Source organism: Miniopterus natalensis, chromosome 10, assembly GCF_054644295.1.
Source record: "Miniopterus natalensis isolate mMinNat1 chromosome 10, mMinNat1.hap1, whole genome shotgun sequence".
In the NCBI taxonomy this organism is placed as follows: domain Eukaryota; kingdom Metazoa; phylum Chordata; class Mammalia; order Chiroptera; family Miniopteridae; genus Miniopterus; species Miniopterus natalensis.
Window position 1 is genome coordinate 27,232,920 of NC_142090.1, and position 20,290 is coordinate 27,253,209.

General features: G+C 36.4%; 1 protein-coding gene across 1 annotated transcript in view; it reads right to left on the bottom strand.

Moving 5' to 3' along the window:
- Positions 1–20,290, bottom strand: part of MET (MET proto-oncogene, receptor tyrosine kinase) — a 148,082-nt gene that overhangs the window by 29,504 nt on the left and 98,288 nt on the right. The window contains exons 6-11 of the mRNA XM_016201632.2: positions 15,490–15,635; positions 13,845–13,947; positions 13,600–13,736; positions 12,738–12,899; positions 9,075–9,174; positions 2,100–2,318 (exon numbers count right to left, since the gene is read on the bottom strand). Coding sequence (XP_016057118.2) covers positions 2,100–2,318; positions 9,075–9,174; positions 12,738–12,899; positions 13,600–13,736; positions 13,845–13,947; positions 15,490–15,635 — 867 coding nt within the window. The remainder of the gene's footprint in view (positions 1–2,099; positions 2,319–9,074; positions 9,175–12,737; positions 12,900–13,599; positions 13,737–13,844; positions 13,948–15,489; positions 15,636–20,290) is intronic.

Consider the following 20,290-nt stretch of genomic DNA (forward strand, 5'->3'; position numbering starts at 1 on the left):
TACCAAAACAGTCCCCCTAAACTGGTCCCTTTCCCCCCAGATTGCCACTTTGTGACATGATAGGGGCTATACACTTGTTAGAGAAAATAATCATTCTATATAGAAACAAAAGAAGGAAGTGGTCTGTGCCTGTTTCCAGAGACTGTTTGGGGCCATGTTAGGAATAACACTGAAAGGCTGAAAATGATGTCAAGTCATATTTTTCTTGGTCCAACAATTTTGTAGGACATTGAAAAATGGGTATTTAATTTACAGAAAAAGAAGTTTTTTCCATATAAGACTGTGCTTGGAAGGTAGATAAAGAACCATTTATTTCTAATCCTTCCATCATAGATACAGGAGTAGAAAAATAGCGTTTATCTGGGAATAAAAATATTTGCAAATAAACTTTTGTCTTCATCAAGAAAAACCAAATGGAATCTTTCAAATGACAAACACAGTAATTTTTGAAAGCAAAAGGCCACACTAGATTAGTTTTATTGAAAAAGAAAGAAGAGATAAAAGCTTTTTCTCCCTTTATAAAACTAATTAAAGAAGCAGGTGAAAGAACTTTGCTGTGGTAGACATGTCATTCATTGAAGCAGGCCTCCATTTAATTCCATTCTGGGCTTGCTTAATTATTGTACAAAACACAATGGCAAGGTTAGTAAACTTGTATGAGTATGTACATGTGCATGGGTTTGGCTGGAGATAAAATCTTGTCAAAAAAGAAGAAAAATTTCAGTAGAAATGTATATTTACTTAGATGAAGATGATCTATGAGAACTTATATTACACCTAAACAGAGACTATCCTATTCTATTACTTTGTGTTTGTTCATATTTGCATCCAGGCTATCTTTTAGGGAAAATATTATGATTTGTCTAAAAACAACATATTGAGCCTGGCTGATGTGGCTCAGTTGGGTGAGAGTCATCCTATGCACCAGGTCGCCAGTTCAATTCCCTGTCAGGGCACATGCCCGGCTTGTGGGCTTGTTCCCCAGTGGGGGGCATGCAGGAAGCGGCCGATTGATGTTTCTCTCTCATAGATGTTTCTATCTCTCTCTCTCTCTCTCCCTCTCCTTTCCTCTCTCTGAAATCAATAAAAACATATTGAAATACATATATATATTGAAAAAACATGTTAAAAACAACATGTTGAAGGATAAATATTTTGTTGTTTCTAGTGAAAGGCTATAGGTAATTAAAGTATTGATCATTTTGCCTGTTTTATTACTATTTGAAGTAAAAACAAATGAAGTGACACAAGAGAGCTGTATTCTGGTCACTATTTCATCACTTGTCAAATCACTTGCCCTCTCTGGGCTTTAGTATTCTTTGTTTGCAACATGCTGGTTAGAAAAGATGATATGTTTTCTCCAATTAAATTATAGTTAGATCCCTGTCCAATTTGGCTCAGAGTCAGCTGGTGGACTGAAGGGTCTTGGGTCTGATTCTGGTCAAGGGCACATACCTCGGTTGCAGGCTCAATCCCCAGCCCTGGTTGGGGTGTGTGAGGGAGGCAACCAATCATTGTGTCTCTTTCTCTCTCTCCCTTCTACTCTCTCTGAAAAGCAATGGAAAAAATATCCTTGGGTGAGGATAAAAAACAAATAACAAAAAAAATTATAGTTAGAGGCTAGTATATTCCTAAGGTAGAGAAAACCCAGCTCCATTTATAATTCAGCTTAGAGATGGCTCTATCCAGACACAAATTTCCAAGTATTTCAAGGAAGTACAGAACTACAATTGATGCATTTACTTTCATGGCTCTTACCTTTTATCTTCTAATGAGCTCATTTCGGTATCCAGGAAAATACATACATAACACTGACAGGATAATGCATCATAGGCAGCCTATTTAATGGATTTGTGTCCCACATTTGCTACTTTTAAATATATATACAAAAAAGAGTTGTTAAATGCTTCATTAAACAGCAGTCCAGGATTATACTTACCTTTTAGTCCTATGCCAAAAAAATGTGTTTTTCAGAGCTTAGATATTTGCTGATAATGATAAGATAATGTCCAAACAAATATAACAATTCTACTCATATAGCTATGAAGTCAATTAAGTGTTAATTGATGATTTAAGAGGGCATTTTAAGCATTTCTTACCTTAATTTCTAGTACATTTTCATCACCTATTGATATCATCACTGGCTTTTCAAAAGGCTTAAAGACAGGATTATGTACATAAACGAGATAGAAGTATTTGGAATGAATCCCATCTAACATGAAAAAGGCTTTAGTTTTCAGGGGGAGTTGCAGATTCAGGTGTTGTAGTGACGGAGTTGTACAGCAGATTATCTCTGAATTAGAACGATGTTGACATGCCTATAAGAAGACACAATTACCCACTGTGAGCAGACTATGGCTTGACAACATCAATAACAACTTTCACATTTCACTGTTTCAGACAATCAATTGAAAGATATAATTTTTGGAGTGTCTGGTCAAGGTGGTGGTGTAGGTAAACGCAGCACTTGTCTCCTCCCACAAACACATCAAAACTACAACTAAACTATAGAATCATTATTCAGAATTGCCTGAAATATGGCTGAATGGAAGTTTTACAACTAGGGAATTAAGCCACATCAAGACTAGTAGGAGGGGTGGAGATGCAGAACAGGCTGATCCTACACCTATGTGTGGCAGATAAAATTGGGAGGGATGCCTCAGCTGCGGAGGACCCCCTGCAGAATGAGGGGTCCCATTCCAACACCAGCCCCCCCATCCCAGGGTTCCAGTGGCAGGAAGAGAAGTCCCATAAATTCTGGCTGTGAAAACCAGAAGAGTTGGTGGCTGAGGCAGACAGAAGGCTGCTGGAGTCCAGGCAGTTCTTCTTAAAGGGCCTGCATGGGGACTTACTCAGACTTACTTGTTTTGAGCTCCAATGCTGGGGCAGTAGTTCAAAAGGCATCAGGAACATATAGGGAGGAACTGAATTGTCAGGTATCAGGGTGAGAGCTGGGGGTGGGCAGGGGGTGCAATTTTCTCCCAGACAGAAGTGCTGGCATAGGCCGTTATTCTTTTGATGAGCCCTCCCTCAAAGAGCTGGCAGGGGGCACCATATCTAAGATTCCATCAACATGGCTCACACAGTTTGTCCTGCCCTGGTGATTCCATGAGGCCCTGCCCCACCCAATGTTCAGGCCCACGGAATCAGTTTCTAGTGGCTTTTCCATATGAATGGCCTGTCTTAGCTCATACTTCAGTTTTTCCTGAAATCTCTCATCAAGCAACATTTGGCCTCAGCGTGCCCCATACCTCTCAATAAGTGGTCTTAGGCCTGGCACTAGCAGCAGTTGGCCTCGATTCACAGCTTAGACTTACCTGGGCACCTCCAAGCCCAGTACAAGTAGCAGCTGTTTGCAGATAGCTGTGTTGTTCATGCGGGGTGGCCCCTGGCAGATCACAGGTGGCCGCTGATTTTTGGCGGGTACCTCCAAGGAGTCCCCAGAGCAAGTGCACCTGGCGGACAGCTTCAGACCAGGTTGAAGCCTCACTACCCAACCACCTCCACAAGCAACACACTCAAGGAGCAGACTCAGTAGGCACCAGAGCCCTGCTGAAGTAAGTCCTACTCTGTGGGGTCAGCCCCTGCACAGCTGATCCTCCACCATGGTTGGAGGTCAGTGGTTGCAGCCTGTGGGTAAATCACTCCCATTGACATGCCAACAGCCATCAAGGCTCAACTACAAAAGGAGTGTGTACACAGACCACATGGGGGGTGCACCTTGAGTGCCCAGCTTGGGGGATTGGGGAAGCTGTACCACAGGACCCCATAGAACACCTGCTACATTAGGCCACTCTACCGAGCCTAGGAGATGTAGCAGCTCTACCTAATACATAGAAACAAAGACAGGAGGCTGCCAAAATAAGGAGACAAAGAAATACATCCCAAATGAAAGAACAGAACAAGAAGCCAGGAAAAGAAAAAACCTAAACAAAATGGAGACAAGCAATCTACTAGATGCAGAGTTCAAAACACTGGTTATAAGGATGCTCAATGAACTTAGTGAGAACCTCAACAGCATAAAAGAAGACCACTGAGAAGTGAAGCATATAATAGCTGAAATGAAGAATGATTTACAGGGAATCAACAGTAGAGTATATGAAACTGAGAATCAAATCAGAGATTTAGAATATAAGGAAGCAAAAAACACCCAGTCAGAACAGCAAAAAGAAAAAAAGAATCCAAAATAATGAGGACAGTGTAAGGAGTCTCTGGGACAACTTTAAGTGTACCAACATCCGCATCATGGGGATGCCAGAAGAAGAGAGAGGGCAAGAAATTGAAAACCTATTTGAAAAAATAATGACAGAAAACATCCCTAACCTGGTGAGGGAAATATACACAAGCCCAGGAAGCACAGAGAGTCCCAAACAAGATAAACCCAAAGAGGCTCACACCAAAACATATCATAATTAAAATGCCAAAGGTTAAAGACAAAGATAGAATCTTTTTAAAAAAAATTAAAAAAAATATTTTTATTGATTTCAGAGAGAGATGAAGGGAGAGGGAGAGAGAGATAGAAACATCAATGATGAGTCATTGATCAGCTGCCTGCTCTACACCCTCGCTGGGGATAGAGCCCAAAACCCGGGCATGTGTCCTGACCAGGAATCAAACCTCGATTTCCTGGATCATTGGCTCAACTGCTGAGCCATGTCAGCCAGGCCAAAGAGAGAATCTTAAAAGCAGTAATAGAAAAGAAGTTAGTAAACTACAAGGGAGCTCCCATAAGACTGTCAGCTGATTTCTTAAGAGAAACTTTGCAGGCCAGGAATTGGCAAGAAATATTCAAAGTGATTAAAAGCAAGGACCTACAACCACGATTGCTCTATCCAGCAAAGTTATCATTTAGACTCAAAGCATAGATAAAGAGCTTCCCAGACAAAAAAAGCTAAAGGAGTTCATTACCACCAAACCAGTATTATAGGAAATGTTAAAAGGTCTTTTTAAGAAGAAGGAAAAAAGATAAAAAATATGAACAATACATATATATCTATCAACAATTGAATCTAAAAACAAAATAAACAAACAAGCATAACAGAAACAGACTCAGATACAGAGAACATTTTGATGGTTGCCAGATGGGTGGGAGGTTGGAGGATGGGTAAAAAAGGTGAAGGGATTAGAAGAACAAATTGGTTGTTACAGAATAGTAATGGGGATGTAAAATACAGCATAGGGAAGATAGTCAATAATCTACTACTAAGTATGTATGGTGTCACATGGGTTTGAGATTATCAGATATTCACTTAGTAAGTTAGTAATCACTGGGATAGTACACCTTAAACTAATATACAGTAATAATGTATGTCAACTCTAATTGAAAAATAAAACAGTAATTAAAAAAAGAAAGATGTAATTTTTGAAAAAATCAGCATTTAACTTTGTAATGTTGAAGAACACATTTCTGGAAACACAATAGATGCAAAGTTATGTAAACAATGTAGTGTTCAAAGAAACAGAGCTTTACTTCCTCAGAATGAACCATGTTGATCTACCTGAAGCTGGCTCACCCTCCATCACTTTATTTTTCTTAAGAAGATAGTCTCCTGGAAGGACTGCTTTCTTGTTTATAAAACAGCTATGACAGAGTGGGAGTTGAACTTTGTGCAAATAGAAGTCCTTATTCATATCCTAGCTTTAAATCAAGCTGTGAGAATCAGGGCAAAATTCTTACTTGGAAACTCAGTTTCCTCAGTTAGGAAGTAAGATTAAAATGTCACTAACAATGTGCAGTACTACATGGTCAAGCACTTTGTCAACTGCCAAGCACCATATGGTTCACATTATAATTAACTATGGTAGTTAGATCATTTTACTAGTGTGTTAAAAGATATCAATTACTGAGTGCCAGGTTCTGTGTAATTCAAGGTTGGTCTCATTTAATTCTCACAATAATCCTATGAGGTAGGTGCTCTGATCACCCTCATTTTACTGATGAAGAAACAACTTTTTAAGCTTACATCATTAGACCAGGTCATGCAGTTTTGAGTGGCAGAGTAGGAATATAAATCCTAGGCCACTGGGCTCAAAAATTCACTGTCTTAACTTCCATGCTATCATACTGCTTCTTGCTCACTCTACAGTCTATGTTGGTAAATCTTTTCCTATGCTCTCTATTTCACACATGCTTTGCTAATATTATTCCATGCCCTTTCATCTCTCATTTCAAATTTTCTCCTTTGGAATTCTGATTTATAAAGGTTTGGAAAATGTAGTTTCCTCTTGATTGTGCTTAGACTAAATCAGTAACACAAAGTGGCACATTTAAGGTTAAATGGTTGTGGTCCTGGCCAGGTGGCTCACTTGGTTAGAGCACTGTCCAGATATGCCAGGGTTGTGGGTTCGGTCATGGTCAGTGCACATACAGGAAGCAAATGGTGAATGCGTAAATAAGTGGAACAACAAATCAATGTTTCTCTCTCTCTCTCTCTCCCCTCCCTTCTTCTCTCTCTCTCTAAAATCAATAAATAAATATTTTAAAAAGGTAAAATGGTTGTGTTTTCCCTCTGCCCTCAAGGAAAAGACAAACAAGCAATAACATCCCTTAGATTTCCTTTTCTTTGACAAGTAGAGTTGGAGATAAAACACTTACTTACACCTGCAATAGAAAAGGGACTCAGGATATACATAAAAAGCACAAACAAAATTGGGTTTTGATATTTTCTTTTAAAAATAATTTTAAAAAATTATCCTACACTTAAAGTGCATACTATAAGTAGATAAAGAAAACTGATACATAAATATAAATAAAATCATTTACTTTTATATCAAATTTGTATTATAATGCTGAAAGCAATTTATTCTTATCATCCTGAAAACAGAAATGAACAATTTTACTGCTATCACAATAATTCTCTATATAATGAGAAATTTGAAAACTATACAATAAACTGCTGGCTTTTGAGACATAATGTACATAAACAAATTCATACACATTTTGTTGAGAAGGTGATTAGTATTTTTATTTTTAAAGATTTGAGTTTATTGAACTTAAAATTATTGTGGCTGGATCAATATATCTAAATCAGACCTAACCAAACATTTTTATTTGTTAAATAATGAGTGGGTTCAATCAATCACGGTCAGCTTCAAATTCTACAAGCAGCAGGGAACATGGAAGGAATATGTCTCTTTATGAAGTAGTTTTCATAAACAATAGTCAAATAGACTCACTGAATTTTTAATTCTTGTCCAATTCTAATGTATAGTTCTACTGTACTAGCAATATGTTTGTGGCTAAAACAATTGAAGTTCATATATCCAGAGATGTAAACAGATAGAATTTTTATCTTCTACCATTGTTTGAATCTTCATTAGGACATGTCACTCTTACATTGTACACCTAGGAGGTTTTTAATAAATATTTGGTTACAAATGAATGAAGAAAGCTAAGAGGAGTTTTACCTGTTATTATAATGCTGGTGAGAGAGAAGGAAGAAAATTTAGCCGTATTTTAATAATAGGCTCGGCATATGTTAGATAAACTAATAATTCCTCAGATTTCTACTTTAAAAAGTCACATGCCAACACCAAAGAAGGTTACTGTTATTCTTATTTGGGTAATAATGTTACACTCGGTTGTGAAGAATTGGTGTCCTTTAAATTAATAGCAGCAGTATTTTAACTTTGTGGCTATGTGTGAGGATTGGTTTCAAAGCTCTCTACTTCATACGGTGACTCCCTGGAGCATAATCTCTCAGGAATATGATAAGAATCTAATAACACTCTTTAGAGGTGATGCCATGTGGCTGATTGAGAAGGTCAAGAAAATCTCATTTGAGGTGACCTTATTGTTTGGTGATTTGGCTTGACATTTTTAGTCCCAAATTGGATTTTGTAATTAAAGAACTGTGGCCTTAGTTTTCAAGAAATATTGGATGGGCAATCTAAAAGAACATGATATAATTCAATCTATCACCTGCCCAATCAAGATCCTGCTTGACAGGGGGCACTGAGAACTTTCATTCTAAGTGAGTACACAAATCCAACTACATTATGGTATTTTGTATTAGAGAGAAACAACAAAAATATGAAATCTCTGTAAATAGCTTGAACTTTCCTAAGGCCTAAACTAAAATTACCATTTTAACATGACCTATATAAATTGTTAGAGCACAAAATAGGTCAATCACTTTTAAGGAGGCATTCAGTTAAATCTTGACTGACCTTACAAATAAAGAAGGAAAGGTGGAGAAATACCAAAGAACATAAATACTCTAGGACATAATTACTCTAATGCTTTTTCTCATTACTTGATAACGTTCTAACAAAGGGACAAATATAATGGTAAGAAGTAAATGTAAGAAAACATTGTGTATCTGTCACTTAGAAAGAAATGGATGATACTGCAAGACTGAAGACTTTACTCATGGGTTTTATTAGAGCAAAAGGGCTGATGTTCTATGGTACATTAAAAAAAGGGGGACTTAGGGGAGTGCTGAATCTTTGTGTCCCCCTCCCCACAATTCATATGTTGAAACCCTAATCCCCAATGTGATAGTATTTGCAGCACCCTGGGTAGGTAATTGAGTCATGAGGGTGAAGTTCTCACTAGTGCCCTTATAAGAAAAGACACAAGGGAGCTTCCTTTCTCTTTGTCTCATGTGAGGTTACAACAAGAAGATGGCCTTCTGCAAATGAGGAAGAGTGTACTCAAAGACACGCAGATCTGCTGGCGCCTTGATCTTAAACTTCCCAGCCTCCAGAACTGTGAAATAAATGGTTGCTGTTTAGTCCACCCAGTCTATGGTAGTTTTGTTGTAGCACCCCAACTCACTAAGACAGGAAATGATGTAGTCTGTATTTGTACCGACTGTCTTTAACAACACTGCCTCAAGTTGGTAATTATAACTTGTGTCTAAACATTATGTCTGTGTGTGTGTATTTTTTTACAATATTAACCCAAAACAAGATAATCTGAGTTGCTAAATAAAAACTACTATTTGACCCACACTGCAAGGAAGGTACTTGCAAACACTGAAGGCAAATTGAAATGTCCTACGAACCATGAAAACCAGTGGTAGAGGCAGAGATGAAGAACTTTAAGCACAGCTATCACTCAAAAGACTTACCACTGTAAAGTTCCTTCCTGATTCACGCACATTTATTACCATCCTCAGGACACTGACTGAATTCAGATTTTTCCCAACACCTGTTATTGTGCTCCCACCACTGGCAAAATAAAACAAAATAGCAATATTTAGAGTTTTGTTCCCTACCAAGTATTTAAAGAGAGAAGTTCAATTAAATCACATGTAGTGATTGCAAGTTGCAGCCACAGCCATAGTCAAATGGAAGTTCAGTGGTAATGGTTCTTTGGAAACAACTTATCTAACTTGAAAATATTTTTTAAATTCACATTTCACAAAATGAAGAAATGTATTTGTCTTTTTATTCACCAAATATGCAAAACAATTTTTTCTTTCTGGAAAAAAAAAAAGAACAAACTTAACTATTTTTTTAAAATATATTTTTATTGATTTCAGAGAGAGGAAAGGAGAGGGAGAGAAAGAGACAGAAATATCAGTGATGAGAGAGTCATTGATTGGCTGTCTCCTCCAAGCTTCCGACTTGAGATTGAGTCAGCAACCCCGGCATGTGCCCTGACTGGGAATCGAGCCCCAATTGCTTGGATCCTGGGTCAACGCTCAACCGCTGAGCCACGCCCGGCTGGGCTAACTATTGTTGCTAGACTGACAAAATTAATGGAAACAAGGCAGACTGAAGTGGGTCCAATGAGATACTGACTTAAAGTGACTCTAGTATAGGGAAAAGCCTTATGTAAAGTAGGGAGGAGAAAAATATACTGAAGAATGAGGGAAATAAAGATGATTCTACTTTTGAGCACTAAGTTTAGTATAGAAGTGACATCTACATAATATAAGTGCACAAGTACTATGATGCTAATTAAATTTTTTTATTGAAATCCATTCAAAATGTAAGAGAATAGGATAAAATGTTTCTTGGCATGAACTAGCATTAATAAAGTCAAACTGCATTCTGGACAAGAACGTAGTTTTTACTCCTGAACTGGAAAGGCAGCCTTCAGGCTAGCATCATCCTAAATCCAAAACCAGATAAAAACACTACAAAGAAAGAAAATTACAGGCCAATATTCCTGATGAACATGGATACTAAAATCCTCAACAAAATATAAGCAGCCAGATCCAGCAATACATTAAAAATATCATACACCACGACCAAGTGGGATTTAGTCCAGGGATTCAAGGCTGGTACAACATCCGCAAATCAATAAATGTGATATATCACATAAACAAAATGAAGGCCAAAAATTGTATGATCATATGAATAGATGCAGAAAAGTATTCAACAAACTCCAGCACCCATTTCTGATAAAAACTCTCAACAAAGTGGGAACAGAGGGATCATACCTCAACAGAATAAAGGCCATATATGGCAGACCTAGAGCCAACATCGTACTCTGGGCAAAAACTAAAATCATTTCCCTTAAAAACAGGAACAAGACAAGGATGTCCACTTTCACCACTCCTATTCAACATAGTACTAGAAGTCCTAGCCACAGCGATCAGACAGGAAGAAAACATCAAAGGCATCCAAATTGGAAAGGAGGAAGTAAAACTGTCATTATTTGCAGATGACATGATATTGTACATAGAAAATCCTAAAGAATCCATCAAAGTACTACTAGATATGATAAACAAATTTGGCAAGGTAGCTGGATACAAAATCAACATCCAGAAATCAATGGCATTCTTAGACACCAACAATGAACTTTCAGAGAGAGAAACTAAAAAAAAATACCATTTACCATTGCAACTAAAAAAAATAAGATACCTAGGAATAAACTTAACCAAGGATGTAAAAGATCTGTACTTGGAAAACGACAGGACACTGAAAAAAGAAACAGAGGAAGATATAAACAGGTGGAAGAATATACCATGCTCATGGATTGGAAGAATTAGTATCATTAAAATGTCCATACTATCCAAAGCAATTTATAAATTCTATGCAATTCCTATTAAAATACCAAGCATATTTCACAGACCTAGAACAAACATTTCAAAAATTTATATGGAACCAAAAAAGACCCCGAATAGCTGCAGCCATCTTGAGAAAAATGAACAGAGTGGGAGGGATTACTGGACTTCAAACTGTACTACAGAGCCATTGTAATCAAAACGACCTAGTATTAGTACAACAACAGACATATAGATCAATGGAACAGAACAGAGACCCCAGAAAGAGGCCCATGCCATTATGGTCAGTTAATATTTGACAAAGGAGGCAAGAGCATCCAATGGAGTAAAGACAGTCTCTTCAATAAGTGGTGCTGGGAAAATTGGACAGGTACATGCAAAAAAATGAAACTAGACCACCAACTTTCACCATACACAAAAACAAACCCAAAATGGATAAAAGACTTAAATGTAAGTCATGAAACAATAAAAATCCTGGAAGGCAGTAAAGTCACAGACATCCCACATAGTGGAATTTTCACTGATACATCTCCTAGGGCAAAAGAAACAAAAGAAAATATAAACATATGGGACTACATCAAACTAAAAAGTTTCTGCACAGCAAAAGAAAATAGCCTCAAAATACAAAGGAACCCCACGGTCTGGGAAAACATATTTGCCAAGGATGTATCTGATAAGGGCATAATTTCCAAAGTGTACAAAGAACTCATACTACTCAGCAAGAGGAAGACAAATAACCCAATTAAGAAATGGGCAAAGGACCTGAATAGACACTTCTCCAAACAGGACATGCAGATGGCCAAGAGACACATGAGAAAATGCTCAATGTTGCTAATCATGAGAGACATGCAAATTAAAAACACAATGAGGTGTCACTTCATACCTGTAAGAATGGCTACCATCAACAAATCAACAAATGCCTCGTGCTGGTGAGGATGTGGAGAAAGGGGAACCCTGGTACACTGCTGGTGGGAATGCATACTGGTACAGCCACTATGGAAAACAGTATGGAGGTTCCTCAAAAAATTAAAAATGAAGCTGCCTTTTGACCTAGTGATCCCACTCCTAGGAATGTATCCTAAGAATCCTGAAACACTAATCAGAAAGAATATATGCACCCCTATGTTCATAGCAGTGCGGTCTACAATAGCTAAGATCTGGGAACAGCCCAAGTGCCCATCAGTAGATGAATGGATAAAAAAGCTGTGGGATATTTACACCATGGAATATTACGTAGCTGTAAAAAAGAAGGATGGTGTACCCTTTGGGAAGTATGGATGGACCTGGAGAATATTATGCTAAGTGAAATAAGTCAGGCAGAGAAAGACAAACATCACATGATTTCCCTTATATGTGGAATCTAAAGAACTTAATAAACTGATGAACAGAATAGATTCAATGACATGGAAGCATAGATCAGACTGACAAATATCAGAGGGATGGAGGAGGGTGGGTGGGTGGAGGGGGAGAGAGTAACCAAAGAATTTATATGCATATATGCACAATGGATAATGGACACGGATAATGGTGGGGAGAGGGACTGGGGAGGGAGATGGGACAGGGTGGAATGGGTCATTGGGGAGAAAAAGGGACATCTGTAATATTTTAAACAAACAAACAAAAATAAATAAATGAATAAATAAATAAAAGGCAGCCTTTAAAAGAAATGCAACAGCATCAAAGCTAAAGATAAAACCACAATTCCTCTTGAGTATTCGACAGCCAAATCATCCTTATGTTCCTTACTTTTTACACTCATCAGAAATTTTTACTTACCTAATAAAAGATTTGGTTGGACGAATTTCATAGACAATGGGGTCTTCCTGGTAACTGAAGCTGTCAGTCTCTCTGTTGGCTAAGTCAATTTTCAATTTAATAGGAAACTCAGTTGGAGAGGTTTGGGCTGGAGTATAACATTCAAGAATACTATCTGATACACTGTATCAAAAAAACAAAAAAAATTTGAAGAAATTGGACTTTAGCTATTAAAGACACATATATTTGAAAATTATATCCATAAATCAAAACGGTATCACTCAATGACTCCTAAATAGGAATTTCCTGATGTGGTCTAGATAAAAGATCTTTCTAATGTAGGCTGTTTACACTTGACTAGATCCCTAGTCTTGTTTCAGCAAGCCATCCTTGACTTCAAAACATTTAGGATTTTAAGCAATTATTAAGATATCCTTTTGGTATTTGATTAAACTGAGCTGTTCCAATTCTAAGAAGTAAAAATATAACTTCTCTTCAATCCCAATCTCCCCCATGTTTCTCACCTCTGCAAAGTGATTTAGTCTAATTGTAAATCTTGATGGAAATGTTTATTTCATTTTATTGTCATTATTAGAATTTCACAACTCATAGTATAGTTAGGATACTAAGATAAAACAGGAGAGAAGATGAATGGAAAGATAAAACTTAAAGGTGGAATTAATAAACAACAAGGGAAAGGTAGACAAATGAGCAAAAGGGAGTAGATGGATTTGGGAAAGAAGAGGTTACATCAGCAGAAGAGTAAATGATAAATAACTTGGATTTTTTTTCCATTAAAAAAAAGGAATAATTTTTTCTTAATTTGTTAGATGTAGATATTAATTCTACATGACTGACGCAACAAAAAACAAATTTACAACACCTTTTTAAAGTACAGGTTTTTCCACCAATTGAGATGTGTCTAGAATTCCCACTGTTAAGGTACTTTCCAGTCAAAGTAAGTAAAGTGCCACCAGTCTTAGGACCATAACTAGGAGAAATACTTGTTATTATAGGATCCTGATGAGAGATAAAAAAAAAAAGCAAAGTAGCTTGTTAATTTTATAACTCTAAATAAATTAACAATTAAATATCCTACTTCATGAGAAAAGTAATGCTTAGACTTACCACATAAGAAAATGTACTGTTTTGCGCTGTCCCTTGACCACTTGAAATAATTATGGACAAATTGAAATGCTCATTCATTGCAGGACCAACTGTGCATTTTAACCTGAAAAACCCCCCACAAAGTTTAATATGTTACAAATCCAAAGGAGGCATTTTTTAGTTTGGCTGTTTTACATGAAGGGACATTAACTCTAATGTGTGAGCTGACTACTCTGACTAGCAAGCAGAGATTTGCGGTAAACATTATGGCTGAAAAGTGTATAATTCTATTTCTATACTATTACACTATCTTTATATTGACTGTATTATATTATTTATACTGACAAAACAGGAAATGTTAAACCTCATCAATGCAGAATTCACCAATTGAAAAGTTCATAATAATCTAAGTCTAATCATATAAAATTGTAGGCATAATGTTTGGCATATTTAACAAATAGTATCTCAATAGCATAACAATGGCTAATGATAAATAAGCCAAATCCTTTTATTAAAGTATGTCCACAGGTGCAGTTCTGTGATTACACTTGTCACGTGTTTACTTAAATTACTTAAAAAATGAGATTGTGACAGGTTTTCCATAGAATTGTTTTTGAATAATCTTATAGTCCTAGAGATTATAAATATAATTTATTTTATTAAATAACTTTTAAAGAAGAGAATTAATTGTTTCACTTCTAAAGACTCTAATTTATAATGCAATCAGTAAGAATTTACAAGGTATATTTCAGAAATAATTTGTTAGACCATTAAGCTAAAAAAGTATGACATTAATGGATGTTTTGTTCTTAATAAAATGAATAGATTTAGACCTCTGTGTAATTCTGAAAGAAATTCTACTAGGTATAAAATAATCACTTGATAGACTAGCATGAACCATAAAACTTTAAATGTTTGGTTCTTGTTACTACATAACTAAATATTTTTGGATTCTTGTTCATTATGGGATTCAGATCTTATAGAAGGTACATGCAGAATATAGTAGAACAAGCACAGGCCTTGGATCAGGAAAACTGAGCTTGAAGGTCTATTCACCTCTTACTCTCTGAATTACCTTTCTGATCTTCAGGAACCACTTTTAAAAAATAGGAATAATATTGCTATCTTCCAGGATTTGGGAATGGCTAACTGAGATACACTACTTATATTACAATGCCAATAAATATCAGCTGAATGTAAATTTAAACTCATCAAAAAATGAGTCTCAAAAATGTGATTCAGCTACTCTACTACATTTCTGAGGTTTAGAAAGTAAATTTAGGAGACAGGGTACATACTAAGCTATTTACTGATTTTTATAGAAAAAAACCATTGGATACTATATCTGAAGACTTTAAAGACAGAGTGACTCCAACCAACTAGTGCTTTCAAATCTACCCAGACAATTTCTGAAGAGTTGTTACAAAAATGACTGAAAACTCCCAAATGCGGGATTCTTTTTTTCATCTAGGTAATGTCAACTTTCTCCCTCTTTAATCCTGGGATTAAAGAAGACTAAAAAAACCAAAACAAAAAAAATCCAAAAGGGATGTGATAGACCATGACTTGTACGGGATAAACTTTTAGGGCAATTTTTACAAGTATTCATTCAAACATAAAACTTGTTTTCCAATCACATCCCAGCAAAGTATTTTAAGATCCTTACATATTTGTTGTACTCTCACTGAAGGTCAAGGTGCAGCTCTCATTTCCAAGGAGAATTCTGGTTTTCTTTATATCACTGAATCCAAAGTCCCAGCCACATATGGTCAGCATTGTCCCTCCTTCCAGAGGGGCACTAGTTGGGAACACCTACAAGGACAACACAGAACTTATAACCCCCAATATATTTTCTTTCATATGTGTGGAAAACAAAATACGTATGCTCAAATAGTCTGAAATTCTTTCATTCTCCCACTACCTAAAAAAAAATTAATTTTCACTAAAGAAATAATGGTGGCAAATTTCAGAGTATCTGGAACAAACATTAAAACTATATGACGTGTTGCCCTGGCTGGTATGGCTCAGTTGGTTGAGTGTCATCCCATACACCAAAAAGATGGTGCTTTTGATTCCCTGTCAGGGCACATACCTGGGAGGCGACTGATCAATGTCTCTCCCTCACATGGATGTTTCTCTCTCTCTCTCTTTCTCAAATCAATGGAAACATGTCCTCAGGTGAGGATTTACCCCCCTCTCTCCCCAAACAAAAAAACTATCTGATGTGCTGATGAAACAAGTTGTTTTCAGGAGATCCAGAGAAAGGACAGAGAGCAGATTCAGCCTGGGTGGGAATGAAGGGCCTTCTTGGGCTACTCTGAAATGATTTCATCTTCTAGGAAACTCCCAGGCTAGAGAAGACATGCTTTGGACCCAGACTTTTATGCTTAGAACTCTGATTATAACTCCTTCATGGGCCTCTAGATGAAACTGCTCAAAACATCTTCATGAGCCCTAGAAACCAAGCTCCAACATATGCTTGTTCTGTGTGCTACACTCTTGTTGCTATGATAATCCCCATCCAGAGAAGAAAGTCACAATAAAAATACCTCTTTTGATATTCAACATTTTCAGTTGCATTTAGCAGCTTTCACAATATCAAACACATAGGTGGTATTCAAAACATATCTGCCATTTATTTATAAATCATCTACTATGTGCCAGGTAGCAACACATGAATAAGTGAATCTATTTCTTTTACTTGTTAATTCACATTTATTATTGATTTGCAATTTTTCTTTAAATATGGTCACTATTTGACATATACCAATTGGTCAGTTGATACATTCAGCCTTTAAAAAATGATGTAATATTTAATACATTCAGTATATTATTTATATTAGTAAGAGATAAAAACAAAACTGGAGAGAGCCCAAATATGATCTATGATACATAGAGCTATTATAGTAATGTTTCTAATAATCTCCCTTGGCATTATTTTACATCTCATTTCTAGGATTTTTCTTGCCCCATATTAAATAAATAATATGTTCATTTTATTCTTGCAGGTATGTGAAAAGTAAATTTTAAATTAATTAATAAATAAATTTACCATATGACCCAGAAACCCCTCTTCTGGGTAACTGCCCCCAAAACTCTAAAACATGTATTCACTCCTATGTTCACTGCAGCATTATTCACAGTGGCCAAGACATGGAGACAACCAAAGTATCCTTCAGTAGATGATTGGAAAAAGAAAATGTGGTACATATACAATGGAATACTACTCAGCCATAAGAAAAGATGAAATACTGCCATTTGTGACAACATGGATGGACCTTGAGAATACTATACTCAGTCAGAAATAAGTCAGTCAGAAAAAGCTAAGAACCATATGATTCCACTCATAGGTGGGATATAAAACTGAATCTCATAGACACACACACCAGTATGGTAGTTACCAGAGAGAAGGGGATAGGAGGTTATTAAAGGGTAAAGGGGGCCAAATATATGGTGACCGAAAATGATTTGACTTTGGGTGGTGGGAACACAACACAATATACAGATCATGTATCATAGAAATGTACACTTGAAACCTATATGATCTTATTAACTAATGTCACCCCAATAAATTTAATAATAAAAAAGAACCAGTAGTATAAATGACTAAGAGATTTTTTGATTTGTGTACCACCCCAAAAAAACAAACACAAAAAAAACAAACTTTGATGACCGTAATATAAGATAGCATTAGGCCCTTAGGAAGTCTATAAGACATGGGTTCTTAGACTAAAACTAGTAAAACAAAACACATTTTTAAAGTTAAAAATAAGCTTCTCCTCAGCAGTTTTGTGACAATTGAGAAAGGAAATGCTCTTTTGGGGGGACATATTGTAAATTGTGCTGTAAAGTACAATGGTGGGAAAACATAGCACCACTCAAAAAGGTATTTGTTTAAGGCCAGTTAGTGAAAATCTAAAAGTGATATTTTTCACAATTTACAAGGGTAGCAAAATTAAAATTTGCAAAGATTCCCATCCTTCCCAAATAATAATTGCAAACCAAAGTCTTAACTTACCCTTGTTTAACAAGCCCCTTTAAAGTTTTGGCTTAATGCTTTTATGATAGCTGTTTTCCCCATTAAATCCATTACACAGTTGTGCCTTTCTTGAAAACTTACTTGCCCATGTCTAGCCAAATGAGAACTGCTAGGAAAAAAATATTTGTTTATTATTATGCTAGAAATCTAGTAGGAGAGAATAAGACACCTAACCCTCCTGGACTTTCTTCAGCCTGAGATGGCCACACAGCTGCTGTTCCCTCTTAACAAAGCTTCCTCATAAAAAACAGCTGCCAAGGCCTGATCCCACTGCTAGGTTCCCCCTTTCTATGTAAAAACTGAAGTCTGTCACTCTACATACATCATGAATTTCTATATAAGGCAAAGGGGTTGTGTGATGATTTGAAAAAAGACACTGAGAGGTGTTCAAATGGTGCAATAGAAATGGTTATTATAAAAACTTGGCTAGACAATCAGGTTTTGAAAGACCAGCTCTACTTAGTTTTTCTCTCCAGGCTGAAATACTAGAGGTGGGCATCTAAGGATTTTCCCTAGCTTATGGGGTAATGTTCACTTTTCCAGGGGAAAGGAAGGAAGCAGTATTGACCACACACCCTTGGACAGAACCAACAATGGGCTGGCAAACTCTGAGTTATCCTGAAGGGCAGAGAAACTCTGTGGGAAGGAAATGAGTGTCCAGAGGCTGGGTCTCCCACCTGTCTACACAGGGGAAAAATAGCTAAAAAAGGAGCTAGTGTCCTTTCACAGGTGAAAATGATTCAAATGATCATGTTTTCAAAATCCACCAAGATAATACATGAGAAAGCTAGAAACAACAATAAAAAACCTTGGAAAATTAAAATTTGCAATGTACCAGTAATGTAAGATATTAACAATAAGGGAAACCAGGTGAAGAGTCTATAGAAAAACAACAACAACAAAGTTAAACTTTGTTCAGTAGGAAAAAAGTCACAAATATATTGCTGGCAGTGCATTGATTGCACAATCCTTGCCCCCATAAGATATTGCTATTGCTTCTTATCTGAGTCTTCTGATCAATTAATAAACTGTTTTATTGTCTCACTGGGATTGAATTCAATCCTACAAGATATTACAATTTTATCCTGATAAATTCAGAATACATTGGAAAGTGCTCTTCCTTTTCTAAAGCACTTCTCATTGCTCTTTAAGTACAAGATCAGATAATATGTTAGAAACAAAATAATGGGCTTGCAATTCTGAAATCTCTCATATGTGGAGCTGCAAAGAATTTCAGCCACTGAACATCATTTACCTTGAAAAGCAAGTTAATTTACATTTATCAGAAAGTGAAATCCTATACATTAGCTGGGTTTTGTGCCTACAGAATTTAAGACAGATAAGAAAAAGATGAATAATCTGTCTTATTTTTTGCAGTAAGAATGCTGAATGTCACGCTCTAGTGCAGCATGAAATCTTCTTAACAACTATGAATCGAAAGGGATTTATGGACTCAGCTGCACTACTTTCCTTCTAACCATACAGCTCAAGCCTCACTGACTCGTGCATGATATAAAATTGCCAACTAGAGTGTTGGAGTTAGGAAAGGTGAGAGAGGAGGTAAACTCAAACATTAGAAGAGATTTTCTGGTTTCAGAAAATTCTAAAATATTTACTCTGTTTTTAACTATTTTAACATGGCTTTCATGATGAATAAAAGAAAGCACAATGGTCAAAATTAAATGTTTCATTTGTATAGGTTCTCAACTGGCTTTTTATTTAAAACAGCAGCTTGGTTATTTCTGAAATAAAACTGTTGTGATTTAACTGCATGTGCACACACACACACACACACACACAGCCACAAACACACCACACTCCTTATATCTCTTTTATGGAATAGTTGAGTTCAGTTTTCTAGTGTCTCAAATTGCCAAGGCTGTGTGTTTAAAAAAAAGTATAAAATTGCATGTGGTTTTAAAAGTATATTAAAGAACAACAAAAAAGTGGACATAAACACTACAGTATAGATAGTTTCCTTACTATCTTCTTGTTTATTCCTTGGCCAATCAAGCTAGGTCTTAATAATCATGCCACACCCAACAGAAAATAATTTGGTTTAAAACCTAGTCACCCCATACAAGTCTTGTCCCAAACCATAACTAACTGAAAATAGCCATGCACTTGGGGGCAGTTCCTGTTCTGACTTGTACACTTTGCTTACTTGGGCTTGAACCAGGCAACTAAGACCTTTAACTTGAATCTTTCACAAGGACCATTTACTAAAGTCCAACTGTTCTACATGCAGGCAGAGAAAATACACACTGAGTCCTCACCAGGGAAGTATTTTCAAGCAAAATGTGTTTGGATCAAGATATTTTTTAAAAATGCCAGGGAGATTTTCAAAGTGCCAAATATATATTTAAGAAACTAAGGCAACAGAGAGAGATGGTGGCTACAATGTCTGGGCTGAAGTCCACTGCTGGAA